Genomic DNA, 16,602 nt, shown 5'->3' on the forward strand with positions numbered 1-16,602 from the left:
TCATTCCTTGTTTTTTATTTGTACTATCCAAAAGATATTCCTACATTTAATCTAGAAATAAAATATTTGTGCCTTATCAGGTACTTTCTTATAATCTAGAAATAAAATATTTGTGCCTTATCAGGTACTTTCTTATAATTTTATTAATTTTAAGTATTTTCAATGAAAATGTCATTGGCTTTGTTGATCCAGTCTACTGTGTCTTATGATTTTAAATTCTTTGTTGTTCTCCTTCTATTTCACTTCTATTCAGTTAAAGTAGTTTCAACTTAAAAAATTTTTTTGTGATGTATGCTCAGATAATTCTGTTTCTGAATTTAGTTTTTATACTATATATATGTAATTAAGACAATCAGTTTTTCACAAGAAAGAACTTTATTTTACTGATAATTCATATAATAGAAATGATGATTATCCATTGTCTTAACTTCTTTGCCTCTTACTTTCTTTAGTAATATACAATAGAATTAAAAATCATGTAGATTTTTAAATTTTTTTATAGACTTCTATTTCCGTAAACTGTAGGTAGAGTGTTTTCTGAAAAGCTTAAAATGTTCTACACTACATGTTTTTTCTAATGTGGTGAACTGGTTTTAATTGTAATTTATTTTTCATTAATTATTATTGAAAGTGAAAGTCTACGTTACAAATGTCCACTGGCCAAGCAGCTAGTAGCAGTGTATTGGGAGCATAGTGCTATATTTCACATTAACTTGCCTGGAATTATGAGATTATAGTATATCCTTGGAAAATTTTCCATGAGAACTTAAAAATGGAATATTCTGCATCAGTGTAATATATTTGTATGAGCATGTATGAACATGTGTGTGTGCATCCATGTTTGTTATATTTAATTGTCTAGTTTAAATCTTTCCATAAGCTTGTTATTGTGCCTGTGTAATAAACAATGAGCCAGAATTGTTTATTACTTAGTTGTGATCATTTATTCATTCACTTCTTTGAGTTCTATAGAATTATTAGGTACATACTTATTTTAAAAGAATATAGCTATTTTGAAAAATCAATCATTTATTCTTAAATTAATTTTCCAGTAATTATTTATGCCTTACATAATGGCACTGCATTAACCATAGCAGTTTTCTACCTGATTGAGTTGCACAGTGTGTTTTCCTTCTTTTCTTTTAATACTTAAAAATTTTAAAAATTATTCAGGAAGAGCAAATGTTTTTCCTACCTGGATACGTTGTATCATGCTTGAGTCAGGCCTTTTGATGTGCCTGTAACCAGAGTAATATTAATTGCACTTCACAGGCATTCTTCAGTCTCCCACCCTTCCCTATTTCTGGTTTCCAACGACTAATGAGAACACACCATGTTTGATTTTCCATTTCTGAGATACTTCACTTAGAATGATAGTCTCCAGTCCATCTAAGTGGGTGCAAAAGACATTATTTCATTCATTTTTATGACTTTATAGTAGTCCATGGTATGTATTCAATATATCATTTTTTATTATGCAAGAATGAAAAGATTGTGCACTTAGGATGATTTTATATCTTTGTAATTGTGAATTGTGCTACAGTAAACATTTGAGTGCATATGTCTATTTATAAAATGACTTCCTTCTACATTTATTTATGTGGGGATTCTCCATACTGTTTCCTAGAGTTTACATTCTAGAGTCCCACCATTCTGTTCTCTGCATGCATGCCAACATCTATCACTTATTTTACTTTTGAATAATGGACATTCTGACAGGGATTTAGTCGTATCTCCTTGTAGTTTTAATTTGTATTTCTCTGAGGATTAATGGTGTTGGACATTTTTCTTATTTCTCTTAGACATTTCTCTATCTCTTTTTGTAAAAAATCAAAATATTATGGGGCTATAAATGTTTTAGGTAAAATATATTGTTTTTGTAGTGCTTGAGTCCCAGCTTTAGGGGTGCCCATCACCCAAATAGTATTCACTATACCCATGAGGTAGGTTTTACTGTGTCTCCTACTCCCTCTTCCTCCTGGTGGATTTTCATTGAGTTTTACTTCCTTTTATGCACATGCTCATCAATTAATTCCAATTTAATAGTGAGGACATATAGTGTTTGTTTTGTCATTCTTGAAATACTTCACTTAGGAAAATAGTCTCCATTTCCATTCAGATTGTTTCATAAAGTATTAATTCACCTTTTTATGACAGAGTAGTATTCCTTGGGGGGGGTGTGTGTGTGTAGAGAGAGAGTAATATATATGTGTGTGTGTATATATGTGCTACATTTTACATATATGTTATATATGTAATATGCAACATATATTGTAGATGTAATATATGATATACACAATATATGATAACACAACATTTTGTTTTATTTTGTTTGCAGTTTTTGGCCAGGGTTGGGTTTGAACCCACCATCTCCAGCATATGAGGCCGGCACCCTACTCCTTTGAGCCACAGGTGCCTCCCCACAACATTTTATTAATCTACTCACAAATTGATAGGCCCTTGGGATGACTCTCCATCCTTGCAATTGTTAATTGTGCTGCAATAAACATTTAATTGCAAGTGTCTTTTGGATGAAAAAATCCTTTATTTTTGGCAATTATGCAATGATGAGATTCTGGATTGAATGATACTTCAACTTTTAGTTCTTTGAGTTATCCCCATACAGTATTTCACAGAGGTCATACTAATTTGCCTTCCCACCAACAGTTTATAAGTAATATTTTCTCTCTGTATCTATGTCAGTATCTACTCTTTTTAGACTTTTTAATAAAAGACATTCTAACTGGACTAATAAGTAATATCTCATTGTGTTTTTTTAATTTTTATTTTATTTCCCCTGATGATTAATGACATTGACCATTTTTTCATATGTTTATTGGCCGTCTGTCTTTCTCCTCAGTGCTTGTTTATTCACAAAAGATTTTGTTTCTCCATCTATTTTGAGATTAGTATAGCAGGATACAGAATTCTGGGCTAAAATTGTTTTCTTAGAGTGTTGAAGATGGATTTCTATTCTCTTCTTGCTTGGAAAGTTTCAGTTGAAAAGTCTGCTGTCATCCTAATGATTCTGCCTCTATAGGTCAGTGGTGCTCATTCCTGGCTGCTTGCAGAATTTTTTCTTTCATCTTGACATTGGACAAGTTCATTATAATATATCCTGGAGAGGCTATGTTTGAGTTAAGATGACCTGGGGTTTGATATCCATCTGAGAGGAGTGTGTCAGGATCTTAGTGAAACTTGAGAAGTTTTCATTTATGACAGTCTCCAGTAGGACTTCCATTCCTTTTGGACAATCTGTTTACCCTTCATGGATGACTATTATTCATATGTTTGAACACTTCGTGGAACCACGCAGTTCTTTAAGTGACTGTTCAGCTTTCTCTCTCTTCTTTTCTGACTCTTTGACTACCTGTGTTAACTCAAAAACTTTTTCCTCTAGCTCGGAGGTTCTTTCTTCCCCATGATCTAACCTGTTTTTGATACTTTCTACTGCATGTTTACATTATCTGATTGTCTCCTTCATTTCCTTAAATTCTGCCATATCTCTTGTCCAACTCATGGTTCTGATTTTCCATTTTTTCATCCATTTATTTTATTATCTTTATCATCCATGTTTTAAATTCCCTTTCTCTCAAATCCATTAATTCTTTATAGGTGGAGTCTTCTGCAATAGCTGCCTCATGGTCTCTTGGATGAGTTGCTCTGTTTTGGTTTTTCACATTGCCAGAATTTTTCTGTTGATTCCTCATCATGTGTTCTTTCTACTTGTTCACCTCCTTGTCCTCCTTTTTCCCCTCTCACTTCCTCCTTTCCTTCAAATTACCTTGTCTTAGATCTTAGGTCTTGAAGTAGCCTCTTGGTATAAAGCCAAAAGGAAGGGAAGGGTAATGTGCAAGCAGGGAGAAATAATAGGAAAAGAGAGAAAGAAGAAGAAAGAAAGAAAGAGAAAAAGAAAGAAGAACAAGGGAAGAGATGAAAGAAAAGAATTGAATAACAGAAGAAAATGAAGACAGGATGAGAGCATGAGAGTGATTGAAGAAATGGTATCAATTCATATGGTGTAAGGCCACACCTGTAATTTATAGATTTTGAGGCACTTGGCTGGATAGGTTCATTAAAATCAGGAGATCCTTAATAGCCTGAGCAAAGCCAAACTCTTTCTCTGCCAAAAAACAAACAAACAAACAAAAAAAAAAATAGGAAGAGAAGGAAAAACCCAAAAACAAGAAGGAAAAAAAAATGAAAATGTTATAGAAAAGTTCTGCAGTGTGGACTTGCCAATTCTGTCTTCCCACAGCCAAAGGTAGAAGGGCTCTCTAGACCATGATCTGTTGGCCTCCTTGAAACCAACTGCTATGTGACTTTCCCACAAGACCATAGATGTGTCACCCAAGCATTCAGTGAAAAAAGAAAACATGAAAAAGAAAAGGAGAAAATAATAATAATAAAATAAGAAGAGATAAAGAAAATTAAAAATACAGTTGTATCAAATAAAGGAAAGAGAGAGAAAAGAAAAAAGGAAAGAAAGAAGAAAGACCAAAAAAGAACATGATATCTTTGCTGTTCCATGTGGGGAAAAGATGAGAAAAGTAGAGAAGTCTCTATTAAAAGAGAGAATGGAGAGGAGTGAAGTAGAGAGAGAGTATAAACAAAGCTAAAATACCACAACCAAAAATGCAGGAGCCCTTGGTCTTGATGAAAGTAAAAATGGAAGTTAAGAATAGAACCAATCAAACAAATGAGCAAAAACAAATCACAACAGCAACAATAACAGCAACAACAACAAAAAACACAAAGAAACCTCAAATAGCCAAAATCAGCAGCAACCCAAGCAATGTAGAAAAGAACAAAAAAAAAATTAAAAAGAAAAAAAAAACATGAATTAATTAATTCAAAAAATACTAAAAAAAAATTATATATGTACATATATATACTAGAAGGGACCAACTTTAATAGGAATATATATGTTGCACTATATGGTGCCGTGGTTCTTTTAGGAGGCAGAGAACACAGCCAGCAACCTCTATGGTCCTTATTCCTAACTTAGTTAATAGTAGGTAATCACTTGATTGTTTCCTCAGCGTTCAGACCCCATGGGTTTGGGATCTTAAAGCTCTCCAGAATCCTTCAGGGGCAGGTCTCAGAGTGCCCCTTGATGCCAGTTTCCATGGGGTGTGGGAGTCTCTCAGTTTGACTGGATGGACTGATCCTTGCAGGTGGAATTAAGATGTGCTTTATGTCCCTGCTAAGACCTTTTCATTACCTTCCCATAAGACTCCCTGGCCTCCTAGACCTTCTCACTATGGCTGCCTCGCCAGTCGCCAACATGACAGCAAATCCACTTGAACTGGTATTCAAATCTGGTTACTGGCCACTGTTGGAGTCTGCCCACTCTTTCAAACTATCCACCCAAACTGAAAACTTTGGGAAGACTTCCTCCCATCCTGGACCTCTGGGGCATGTGGTGAGGGTGGCCAACCCTGGTGGCCTGCAATCACTTGCTTAATGAATCAGGTTTCCACTGGTCTGGATCACATGTTGTATCAAGCTCACTAGCACCTTGCTGTGTTCCTGAGCAATGACTCTGGGTAAGGTCCCCACTCCAAATATGGCTGGGTTATCTCTTTTTCTCTAGTAGTACTATAAGAGTTGAGCTAAATGATCCTTCTGATCTGTCATCTTGCTCTGCCCCTTTATGCCATATCTTTGCTGGACTTTTTATGTTTAAATAAGTGTAACACAAATACGTGTATTAATTAAACATTGTGTTACAATTGGTTATGTTATCCAGAATAGTGGCATGTATCCCTGTCCCAAGTAAGGCATGAATAAATAACATTATGTAATTGAAAATATCAAGAGGATGTTGGTGGGGATAATAGACATAAGTACCACAAATTTAACAAGAAGACATTAGCTAATGTTATATTACTTGGAGTTTTAATGAGGATATTGTTTTAGTTCTATAATGTGACTCATAGAAAGAATAATTAATTTAGTTATTGAAAATGTAAAAAGTAAATATAAATAAATTTATATCTAATGGTCATACATAAAATATGAAAATAAGAGTATATGTATCATATTATTAATTTACTTTATGAAAGGACATTAAAATATACTTAACAGAAATGCATATATACCTAGTCAATGGCTCACTTAATTGTTCCACTTCCAAGGTCATAAATATAAACTTAGATTCCATTTTTCTAGACTTCAGAATGTTGAAAACTGAGTTTTTCTGAAATAAATTTTAACAAGTTTTGTGAAATATCCTTTGGTATTACTAGAAATAACAAAATTCCCCTATTTACTTGTAAGAAAGGAAGAATGATGAAAAGATTTCTACTTAATACAAAGTAGATTAATTTTTTCTCTTTACATTCATGTCATTTAGCCAGTGTCATAAAAGGCTCCCTCCCCATTTTTTAGTTAGGTAACATTTTTTAAAACTGGAATTCTTCCTACATAGGTTAACTTAAGTCTTACACATTCACAACAAATTATTCCTATTAAAACACATATAATTCATCATGATGGGAGAATGAATCTGTGAACAACATCAAGTAGTTGTTTAATAATGCAACCTCTGGCATGGTGATATAGCTCAATTTTGTTTAATATTTGATCCTTTCCTGAGACATTTACTTTATAAGAGAAATCTGTTTAACTTATTTATAAAGAGTAAGCCCATATGTGGAAATTTTAAGAACTAAGCCAAAGAATCAAGAAGAAAAATTTGGAAATTTAAATTTGGGAATCGATGTGACTTATAATAAAGTTGAGAATATGTAATTCCTTAGAGTACTTAGGAATGCTTAGAATACTTAGTGACAAATACATTAAATTCCTACTCGTAATATGATTATGATTTCAAAATGTTTTTCATCATGATAGCAATTATATTAATAAGGGCATAAGGAAGATTTTAGCAACTTTGTCTAAATGTAGAACTTAAACATTTAAGATCCTGTTAACAAGGCCTAACATTTTAGCATTTGTGATTGAGAAAGAAACACTTAACTGCATGGGTAGTCAAGCTTTTGTTCTCTACTATCTTAGCAAATATGACAATAATTTCCACAGGCACTTGAAAATGGACAAAGTAAATCACGTTGGAGCTCAGTTTTACTTATACTTTGGAGGTATGTGATGAGATAAAGTGAATAGCCCAAGGGTGAGAATTTCCTGTTCAAAGTTTCAGTGACACTTTTTTTTTTCTTCTTTTTGGAGACAGTCTCACTATGTTACCTTTGGTAGAGGGCCATCATAACAGCAAGCTTCAACTCTTGGGCTTAAGCAATTCTCTTGCCTCAGCCTCCCAAGTAGCTGGGACTACAAGCACCTGCCACGACACCATTTTTTTGTTGTTGTTGCAGTTGTCAATGTTGTTTAGCTGGCCTGGGCTGGGTTCGAACCCACCAGCCTTGGTGCACGTGGCTGACACCATAACCACTGTGCTAGGGGGGCTGAGCCAATGACACATTGATTAGAAATCCACCCTCTCTACTCTTGCATCACTCTAAGGCTTCACAGGGCACTCTGTGAAGATCACAGATATTTCTTCTTTCTTCTCAAGAGTAACCAGGTCTCTCCACTGACGGATGCAGGACATTCTGGTTACAGAAGGTATGTGTTGACAGTCTTTGAATACTAGCTGTGATATGTAAAATTAATATAGGATGATTTCAGAGTAGAACATTGGTGTTATTACTTAAATAATTCAGGGTGCAAAAGAAGCCTAAAGTATAAAATACGTTGAAGGATTTCCTAAAGTATTCAAATTATTACCTGTAGACAATTAGTCAAGAACTCATACACATGATGTCAGCATTGCTAATCAAGATTATTTAAAATAAAATCTGTAACAGTCATAAAAATTAATGTTGGAGTTTTAATCAGAATAGGTACAATAATGTTTTCTATTTAGCCCTGCCTTGAAAAGCAAATGGTTAAAATAAATACTTCAAATTATGGATGTCAAATATAATTTCTTATTTATGTTTGTAGATTAAATGGAGGCAGTGTTATTGTTAGCCGAAATAAGGTGAGATAATTAGTAAAATCCAACTATAAACTATTATTAGCAATTGAAAGACTTAAAAAGGAGCAAAACATTGCAACAAAAATATGTCCCTCAGTGAGAGAGAAGCCTCCTACCTAGGGAATTCTTTTACACTCACTAATGTGAATCAGATATAATAATATAGCCATGGATTTAATCATAGTTGAAATAGCTAATATTTTTAAGGGGTTAAAGTGCCACATGCATGTTAAATGTTTTACATATATTATATCTTGTAAATTATTTTTCCATTTGAGATTAGTAAACTAAGTTTCTAGATACTAGGTAACTTTTTGAAAGTTACACATTATAAATTTCAATGCCAATAATTCTGTAGCTCAGACTTCAGAGCTCATGTACTATATACCAGATTATGTTATCTGAATTATTACTCATGTTTACACAACTTAAGTGACCCTTATATATTGATACCATATGATCTTTCTGAACTTTGGAATGCGTAAGTCACTAACTAGAAGTATTTTAGCGTAGAAAATTACTATATGTTCTAATATTATTTTTCCATCCAAAGGCACTCATTCCTTACTGATGAATGCATTTTTAAATTATCTTAAAATTAGTGCCCTATTATTTCAATATAGAATTTTAATTTTTTTTCTGAGGCAGAGTCCCACTGTGTCACCCTGGGTAGAGTGCCATGGTGCCACAGCTCACAGCAACCTCTTAACTCCTGGGCTTAAGCAATTCTCTTGCCTCAGCCTCCCAAGTAGCTGGGACTATAGGCATGTGCCACAACACCTGGCTATTTTTTGGTTGTAGTTGTCACTGTTGTTTGGCAGACCTGAGTGGAATTTGAACCCGCCAGCTCCTGTGTATATGGCTGGTGCCCTAGCCACTGATCTACAGGTGCTGAGCCCAGAATTTTAATTTTTAACACACATGTTTTACTGGTGTTAAAATATATCTTATAATCTAACTTTATATTAATAAAGAAATTTTGGACTTCTATTCCACACTAGTTTCTTGTCTTTTATGATTCCAACTAACAATATATGTCCAGTGTAAAATGTAAAATTTTTTGTAAAATTACCTGTTCAATCATAAGAATTTTGTTTCTGGCTTTAAGGAAATTACCATCAGACTTTTACATTATAATACACTTCCTTTAACTATACCATAGAACATTACATTAAATAAAACATTTAATAACTTCTTAAGTACAGTTCTCATAGAGCCCAGTCTCTGATCACACAGCTGCAGGGATGAAAGACCAAAGAGTCACCTTCTCAAGACTGAATCTGGCCAAGGACCCTAAGGGGCATCAAAGAAAACCTAAGGGTGGGAAAAGCTCCATTTCAGAGACTGAACAGGAAATAAGCCATGAGGAATTAAACCTTCAAAACGCTACTCTGAATCTCCAGGGGGAAGACGAGCCGTGTTCCCACACATGTAAGCATTTAATAGATCTTCAGCATAGCTGTTTTGAGATGTACAGTTGCGGGAAAAGGTGTGAGAAAGATGAGGGGATTTTTATTTTTTTGAGACAGAGCGTCCCTCTGTGTCCTGAGTAGAGTAACTGGCATCCTAGCTCACAGCAACCTCCAACTCCTGGGTGCAAACAATCCCCTTGTCAGAGCCTCCCAAATAATTGAGACTGCAGATGTGTGCTACCATGCCTGGCTAGTTTTTCCTATTTTTAGTGGGAATGGGGCCTCACTTTGGGGTCTTGACCTCCTGAGCTCAGGCAATCCATCTGCCTCAGCCTCCCAGAGTGCCGGGATTCAAGCATTAGTATCATATCTGGCCCAGTGAGGGGATATTTTTCTTGTGAGGATCAGAGCTCAAGGTTTTCTAATATGAAACCTGAAGACTAATTTTATTCATGCATTGTTAAATTTGCAGGCCTTGATTAACAAAACATGGAGGATTATACTTATGAAAATGCTACAGTATATTTTAAAAGAAAGATTCCTATGGTAGATGCGGGTTTAGAGATAAGAGTTTATCCATTTGATTCCCTGTCCATGTAGGTTGTCTTGTCTGTAAACCCTCTAAACAGCTGTCTCCATCTTCCTTTCTCAGTGTCTCTGTTTCTCTCTCTGCAGTCTCACTGTTACCTCCGGACTGTCACCAGCTCACGGCTGAGATCCTGGGAGTCGTTTGCATTGTCCTACTGGCCTCTGTGTTAAAAGCTATAACTTTTATTCCCTGTAAGTATATTTTTGTAAGATTACAATTGAACTTTTCACTTTAATGACTGAAAGTGCCTCTATTTCATAGGATGTAAAATATTATATTTAGATGTTAATTGTTTAATACGGATTACTTATTTTTTCCAGTTATAGTAACACAGAAGCAGAACAATTCTCTCCTGAATGTCACAACTCAGAAAGGTACTGATTTTAGTCATGTTTTATTTTTTATCAATCTTTGAGTATACACAACCTATAATCAATATTGTTGGCAGAAAAACTTGAAATATTGGGCAATAATCATTGATAAAGATTATAGGAGGGTGTTCCCTTTTCTTCAAAAGCAAGTAGAAATACTCATTTTAGAGTCATTATACCTCCTTTTCCTGTTTTACTCAAATTAGTAATTTTACCATGTGATAACAGTTAAATAATTTTGCTTTTTTAGAAAAGATAGTTTTGTTCAGTGATTTTTTTAGACATGTACTGGGTGCATTTATGTTTGATTTTTTGCTTTATGTGGCAGTATAATTATGGGATGAGAGGATGAACCTCAGGTGCATGTGTGTGTGTGTGGTTTTTCTTTTATATTTACCAGCCTGTGAGGACGCAAAGACATGTACATATATTTTATACATTGAAAATATGTAAATTTATATTCATTTAACAAATTCATATTGTTTCCAGAAAGTAATTTCTAGTTTTTCTTCAGCATATCACTGTGATCATTGTCCAGAGGAGTGGTTCACATATTCCAGCAACTGCTATTACAGTGGTAAGGAATTAAAACCTTGGAATGAGAGTCTGATGGCCTGTGCTTCTAAGAACTCCACTCTGCTTTACATAGATAGTGAAGAAGAAATGGTAAGATGTTAAATGTTCAAACGCTTTAGTAGCAGCTTATGTAGTCAATATTATATTTATAGACTTCATCATAGTCTTCAAATATTTTACACTAATTATTTCAGATCTCTACATTATTCTGTTGTTTGACTTTGCAAGAATTTACTTCTATTCATAAACTGTTAAAGCTTATTTAGTGATTACAAATTATGGCTATTCATGAAAACCATGCTCTTATATATGCTTTTATTTTAAATTAAATTTTTCTATTTAATTATACTGTGTATAAAGATATCATGACTGGGCAGCTTTCGCAGGAAGTGAGTGTGATACCAGACTTTCAGGGTCTTGGTCTTGTGATTTGGAGAATAAATCCACGGATCACAGAACAGTGGCAAGAAAGAATTTATTTACTGAAAAGAATACAAAACCACTAAAGTTTCTGGTAGGGAGAGAAAAGCTCTCTTCGTTTTTCTCTCTCCGTCTCTGTTTAACGGTATATATAGCTGCACGGGTTCCTTCTATATCCGGCCTAGAAATTAATGGACAGTCTCTTCCGCTGGGGCAAGGTGAATGAATGTACTAATGAATAGACATGGTCCATTCACAGAACTGAGGCCTAGGAAACTTACATGAAATTGACTGGGGCATAGGAAATGGGGGTTCTTTATTTAGTCATTAACTGTAAAGGGGAAGGAGACATCCAGGTGCCTGTGTCTCCCCAGCAATTGTCCTGTCCCTGGAGGTTCCCCCCACCTTGCCTACGCTCCAGCGCGCTGGTTCCACTGCCAGCTGCCGCTGCACCAACACTGCTAAGGCGAGGCCTCTAGCCTAGCTGGGCTGAGCTGGCTGGGGCGCAAACCTGTCCTGTCTCAAGTGGACTCCTGTAATACACATCCGATCACAAAACGGGTGTTTCCAGCCCCAGCAGCCTTGCCCATGCTCATACCCTCATCATTTGTCCTCTCTTCCACATTATGTATATTTTAAAATTCATTCTATTTGGTGTCTCCGGAAGGTGGGGGTAAGTGTCATGTCCTCAAGGACACAGAGAGTCTTCCTGTATGAAACATTTGTAGTCATGGAATGCCTCTGCTGGATCCTCTCAGCCACGTCTACACTGGTGTCTCCTGATGCTGTAGCAGAAGCTTTTCCTCAGGCTGCTCATAGGTCTCCTGACAGATCACCTTTGCTGGTGGTGCCAGCCTTGCTGATGTTGCTCAGGATTGCCTCTCATTACGGAGGGGGAGGAGCTCACCTGAGGCACCTCATTCCGTGGCGCTGAGAAGAACCAGCAGGCATTTATCAGTTTCTTTGTTCAGTTGGGGCAGTATGATGTCCCCCTCCACTGTTCTGCCCCGGCGTTGATTCCTCCTTTCAGTGTCTCCCTTGGAGACATGGAGAAATATAATGTAAAAATAGATTGATTTAATATTAACACCAGGGAAAATGTTACAGTGTTAGGAAATTTATTCAAATTTATGTGTATATTTATTTTTCCAACATGGGTTGCTATCAAATTATAGGGATCATATTTTTCCCCCACTAATGCAAGAAGAAGAATGAAACTACCAAGTAGAATGCTTCAGAGTTCATTTTAAACAAAAGTTATAAACATTTGTGGAAGTTTTCAGCAGTGTAAAAAGTGTTTTCAACTTTAATATTTCTTGCTTAAAATATTAAATTTGTTTTGACGGTTATAGATGTAATGAAAGAACACACGACTTGCACTTTAAAACCTTCGCAAAATCTTCAATAATGACTTAAACATAGAATATTTATGTTCTTGTAGAAATTTCTGGACTCCCTGTCACTTTGGTCATGGATTGGAGTCTTTCGTCAGAGCAGTGGTCATCCATGGGTGTCAATAAATGGCTCAACGTTCAAACTTAAGTAAGTTTTTTTCACTGGTATTATCTTGTAGGAAAATTATAAAAAAGAGAAAAACAGAAAACTGATACAAGTAAGTTTAAGTTGAATTATAGGCATGTAAAAGATGTTGAAAGTTAGTGAAACGTGAACATAAATATTAAAGAATGGACAACCATGGTCTCCCCATATTGGTGGCTTCAGTGTCTGTATTTTGAGGTAAATATAGTCAACCATGGTCAGTATATTTTTAAATGGAAATTCAAGAAAAAAAACAATTTATGAGCTCACTGTTCTGAGTAAGTAGCAGGGTGAAATTTCACATAGTTCTTCCTGTGAGCAGATCCATTGTAATAATACTGCAGTGCTTGCATTCAAGCACCTCTTATTTTACTTAATAATTACCCACAGGAAAAGATTAGTGATGCTGGTGTGTTGTTATGCTTTTTTGTTCTATTAGTTATTTTTAATCCCTTCTTGTGCCTAACATATATGTGTACATATACATATATATAATTTTTTGGGGGGGGGCAGAGTCTCACTTTGTTGCTCCTGGTGGAATGCTGTGGCGTCATAGCTGTAGCTCACAGCAACCTCAAAGTCTTGGGCTCAAGTGAGTCTCTTGCTCAGCCTCCCAAGTAGCTGGGACTACAGGTGCCCACCACAACACCCTCTATTTTTCGAGACGAGGTCTCGCTCTGGCTCAGGCTGGTCTTGAACCTGTGAGCTCAGGCAGTCCAACTGCCTTGGTCTCCCAAGTGTGGAGATTATAGGCGTGAGCCACCATGCCTGCCAGTACCTAATTTATAAATAAAACATTATCACAAGTGTGTATATGTATAAAATAAACATAGTATGTAGTAGAATTCAGTAAAATAGGTGGTTTCAGGAATCTGCTGGTGATCTTGAGGCACATCTGCTATAGATATGGGGAGACTACTGTGTTCAGTTTTCATTATAGCAAATCTTACTAACATTGCATTGAAATGTCACGAATTGTATTTGTGAAATTCTTTTCCTAAATTACATGGAAAATACTCTTCTTTTATGGATTTTTCCCATAGAATATGACAGAAATATGTATTTTTCTCCTTTGCAGAATAGTTGAAATAAAACCTGGTAAACATAACTGTGCTGAACTAGCCTCACTTAGACTTCAATCAGATGGATGTGGATCTCCAAAATTTTATGTCTGTAAGCACAAGCTTTAGAAGTAAAGCACCTGAGTTTGGATTTGCTGTACAATTTCATACTTTGTGAAATGGAAATAATGTTGTTATTGAATAAGTCAACATGAATTGTTATGAATAAAAAGATTAAAAAATCGTTGCAGTATAATACACACACCACAAAGAACAGGATATCATTTCTTTTGTGTCTAGCTCTATTTGCTGAGCATTGCGTGTGTGGCATGTCACCTTGTTAAAGTTGCATGCTATGTGCATCTGTTTATGTGAAATATCAAGAATTGGTAAACCCACAGGGAAAGTGGAGTAGTGGTTGCCGAAAACTAAGAGGAGATTGGAATAAGATATGACCACAAATTACATTTTTTCATTTTGAGACAACGAAAATTTTGCAACCTTCAGAGGTGATTTTGTCCTAAATTTTCAAATATACTAAAAGTTTACTTATTTGTGTACCTAATATATAGTCTCAATAAAAAGTATTTGAAAATAACTCTTCTGGGATGATGCTTGGGACTGTCATGTTTAAATAGGCTGCCTCTTTATAAAGTTAACTTTTCCAAGCAATATTATGCTATGTCTGGAAATCTATTTGGTTTTCCTTAATTTCTCTCTGTCATAGTTGTATTTTTGGTTTTTAAGTCACATTGAAATATATCTATGTCACATTTATGCTCTGTAAAAAGCATCCTTATTTTAAAATTTTCTTTATTTTGTTGCTGTAAAGAGAAATACAGTTAAGGTTTGCATGTTGATCTTATGTCCAGTTACTTCACTGATTTTGTGTATTAAATCCCACAATTCAAGTACAGAATTTTCTCAATTTTTGATGTAAACTACTATTTTATCTGTTATAATCACACTTTTCCCCCACTGGTGCCATAAATTTTTTAAAGTCACGGCACTCCATCCAAGGTGACAAAGTGAGATTCTGTCTCAAAAAAAGAAAAAGGGAAAAAAAAACCAAAAACAAATTTATTTTCAATGATGAAGAGAAAGTACAATAATAGTTCTATGTATATTATGCGTGTATTATTTCCTGTTTTTGATGAGAAGATTTCAACATTTCAGTCATATTTTAAAAAATGTTTATCATAACTTTCTCATATTTCAGTAATTTTCTAATATTTCCATTTTCTGATATATTTTGCATTGAATCAATGTTGTATTTTTACAATTTTTGCAGCATTTTAAAGTATATTTATTTTCTCTGTATGATGTACATAAGCTATATTATTTTTATTTCTTTTAAATGTTAAACCAATCTTGTGTTTCTGAGATAAACTCATCTTGGGTATTCCGTATTATCCCTTTAAAAAAATCGTGCATTTTTCTGTTAGAAGTAAGATTTAATTCTTCATCCATGTTCACAGGAAGATTGTGTTATGCTTTTATTCATTGCTATACACTTGAAAGATCTTGCTATTAAACTATGCTGAGAAGCATTTCTTTTTTGATACCCTGAAAGCCTTTGGGTAAGAGTTTTATTATGAAATGTTATCATTCATTAGTGATGTGATCTGAGTTTGTATAATATATTTATAGGAATGTTTGTATAACAAACTCAATTTGTTTATTACATGTGTATTTACTCAGGTATCTGTTTTCTTCCTATATTTTGGTAATTTGTGTACTTTGGGAATTTTTATTTCAAATGGATATGAGATTGTATTTATAAGATGATTCTCTCCTTATTTTTTATCTGTAATATCCAAAAGATATTCCCACAATTAACCCAGAAATAAAATATTTATGCCTTATCAGGTACGTTCTTAAATAATCTTCTTATCCATTTTATTAAATATTTTTAATGAAAATGTCATTGGCTTTGTTGAGCCTGTCTACTATTTGTACTGTATGATTTTACACTCTGTTGTTCTCTTTCTTCTATTTCACTTCTATTTAATTTAAAGTAGTTTCGACTTAAAAAAAATTTTGTGGTGCATGCTCAGATAATTCCATTTCTGAATTTAGTTTTTATACTATATGTATTTAAGGCAATCAGTTTTTCACAAGAAAGAACTTGGTCTATTTTACTCATAATTTATATAATAGAAATGATGATTATCCATTGTCTTAATTTCTTTGCCTCTTACTTTCTTTAGTAATATGTGATAAAAATCGTGTAGATCTTTAAATTTTGGGCTATAGACTTCTATTTAAGTAAAATGCAATTAGAGTAATTTTTACAAAGCTTAAAATGTTCTATGTGTTTCTTTTAATGTGGTGGTGTAATAGAGAAACTTGTTTCAAGTGTTATTTATTTTTCATTAATTATTATTGAAAGTGAAAGGCTACATTACAAATGTCCACAGGCCAAGCAGCTAGTGGCACTGTATTGGGAGCACAGAACTATATTTCATATTAGCTTGCTTGGAATTATGAGACTATAGTATATCTTTGGAAAATTTTCCATCAGAACTTTAAAAAGTGAATATTCTGTATTAGTGTAGTATATTTGCGTGAGTGTGCATATGTGCATGGATGTTTGTTATGTTTAATTGTCTAGTTTAAATCTTTCTAT

General features: G+C 34.4%; 1 protein-coding gene across 1 annotated transcript in view; it reads left to right on the plus strand.

Annotated features, from left to right (window-relative positions):
- LOC100962147 (NKG2-C type II integral membrane protein) overlaps nt 1–14,110 on the plus strand; it is a 21,829-nt gene extending 7,719 nt beyond the window's left edge. Inside the window, exons 2-7 of the mRNA XM_003803671.2 lie at nt 9,242–9,436; nt 10,093–10,197; nt 10,327–10,380; nt 10,892–11,043; nt 12,815–12,915; nt 13,991–14,110. Coding sequence (XP_003803719.1) covers nt 9,250–9,436; nt 10,093–10,197; nt 10,327–10,380; nt 10,892–11,043; nt 12,815–12,915; nt 13,991–14,102 — 711 coding nt within the window. The 5' untranslated portion in view covers nt 9,242–9,249 and the 3' untranslated portion in view covers nt 14,103–14,110. The remainder of the gene's footprint in view (nt 1–9,241; nt 9,437–10,092; nt 10,198–10,326; nt 10,381–10,891; nt 11,044–12,814; nt 12,916–13,990) is intronic.
- The last annotated feature ends 2,492 nt before the right edge of the window (nt 14,111–16,602 follow it).

The sequence above is a fragment of the Otolemur garnettii genome, unplaced genomic scaffold (genome assembly GCF_000181295.1).
Source record: "Otolemur garnettii isolate 467f Iridium unplaced genomic scaffold, OtoGar3 scaffold00414, whole genome shotgun sequence".
Lineage (NCBI taxonomy): Eukaryota > Metazoa > Chordata > Mammalia > Primates > Galagidae > Otolemur > Otolemur garnettii.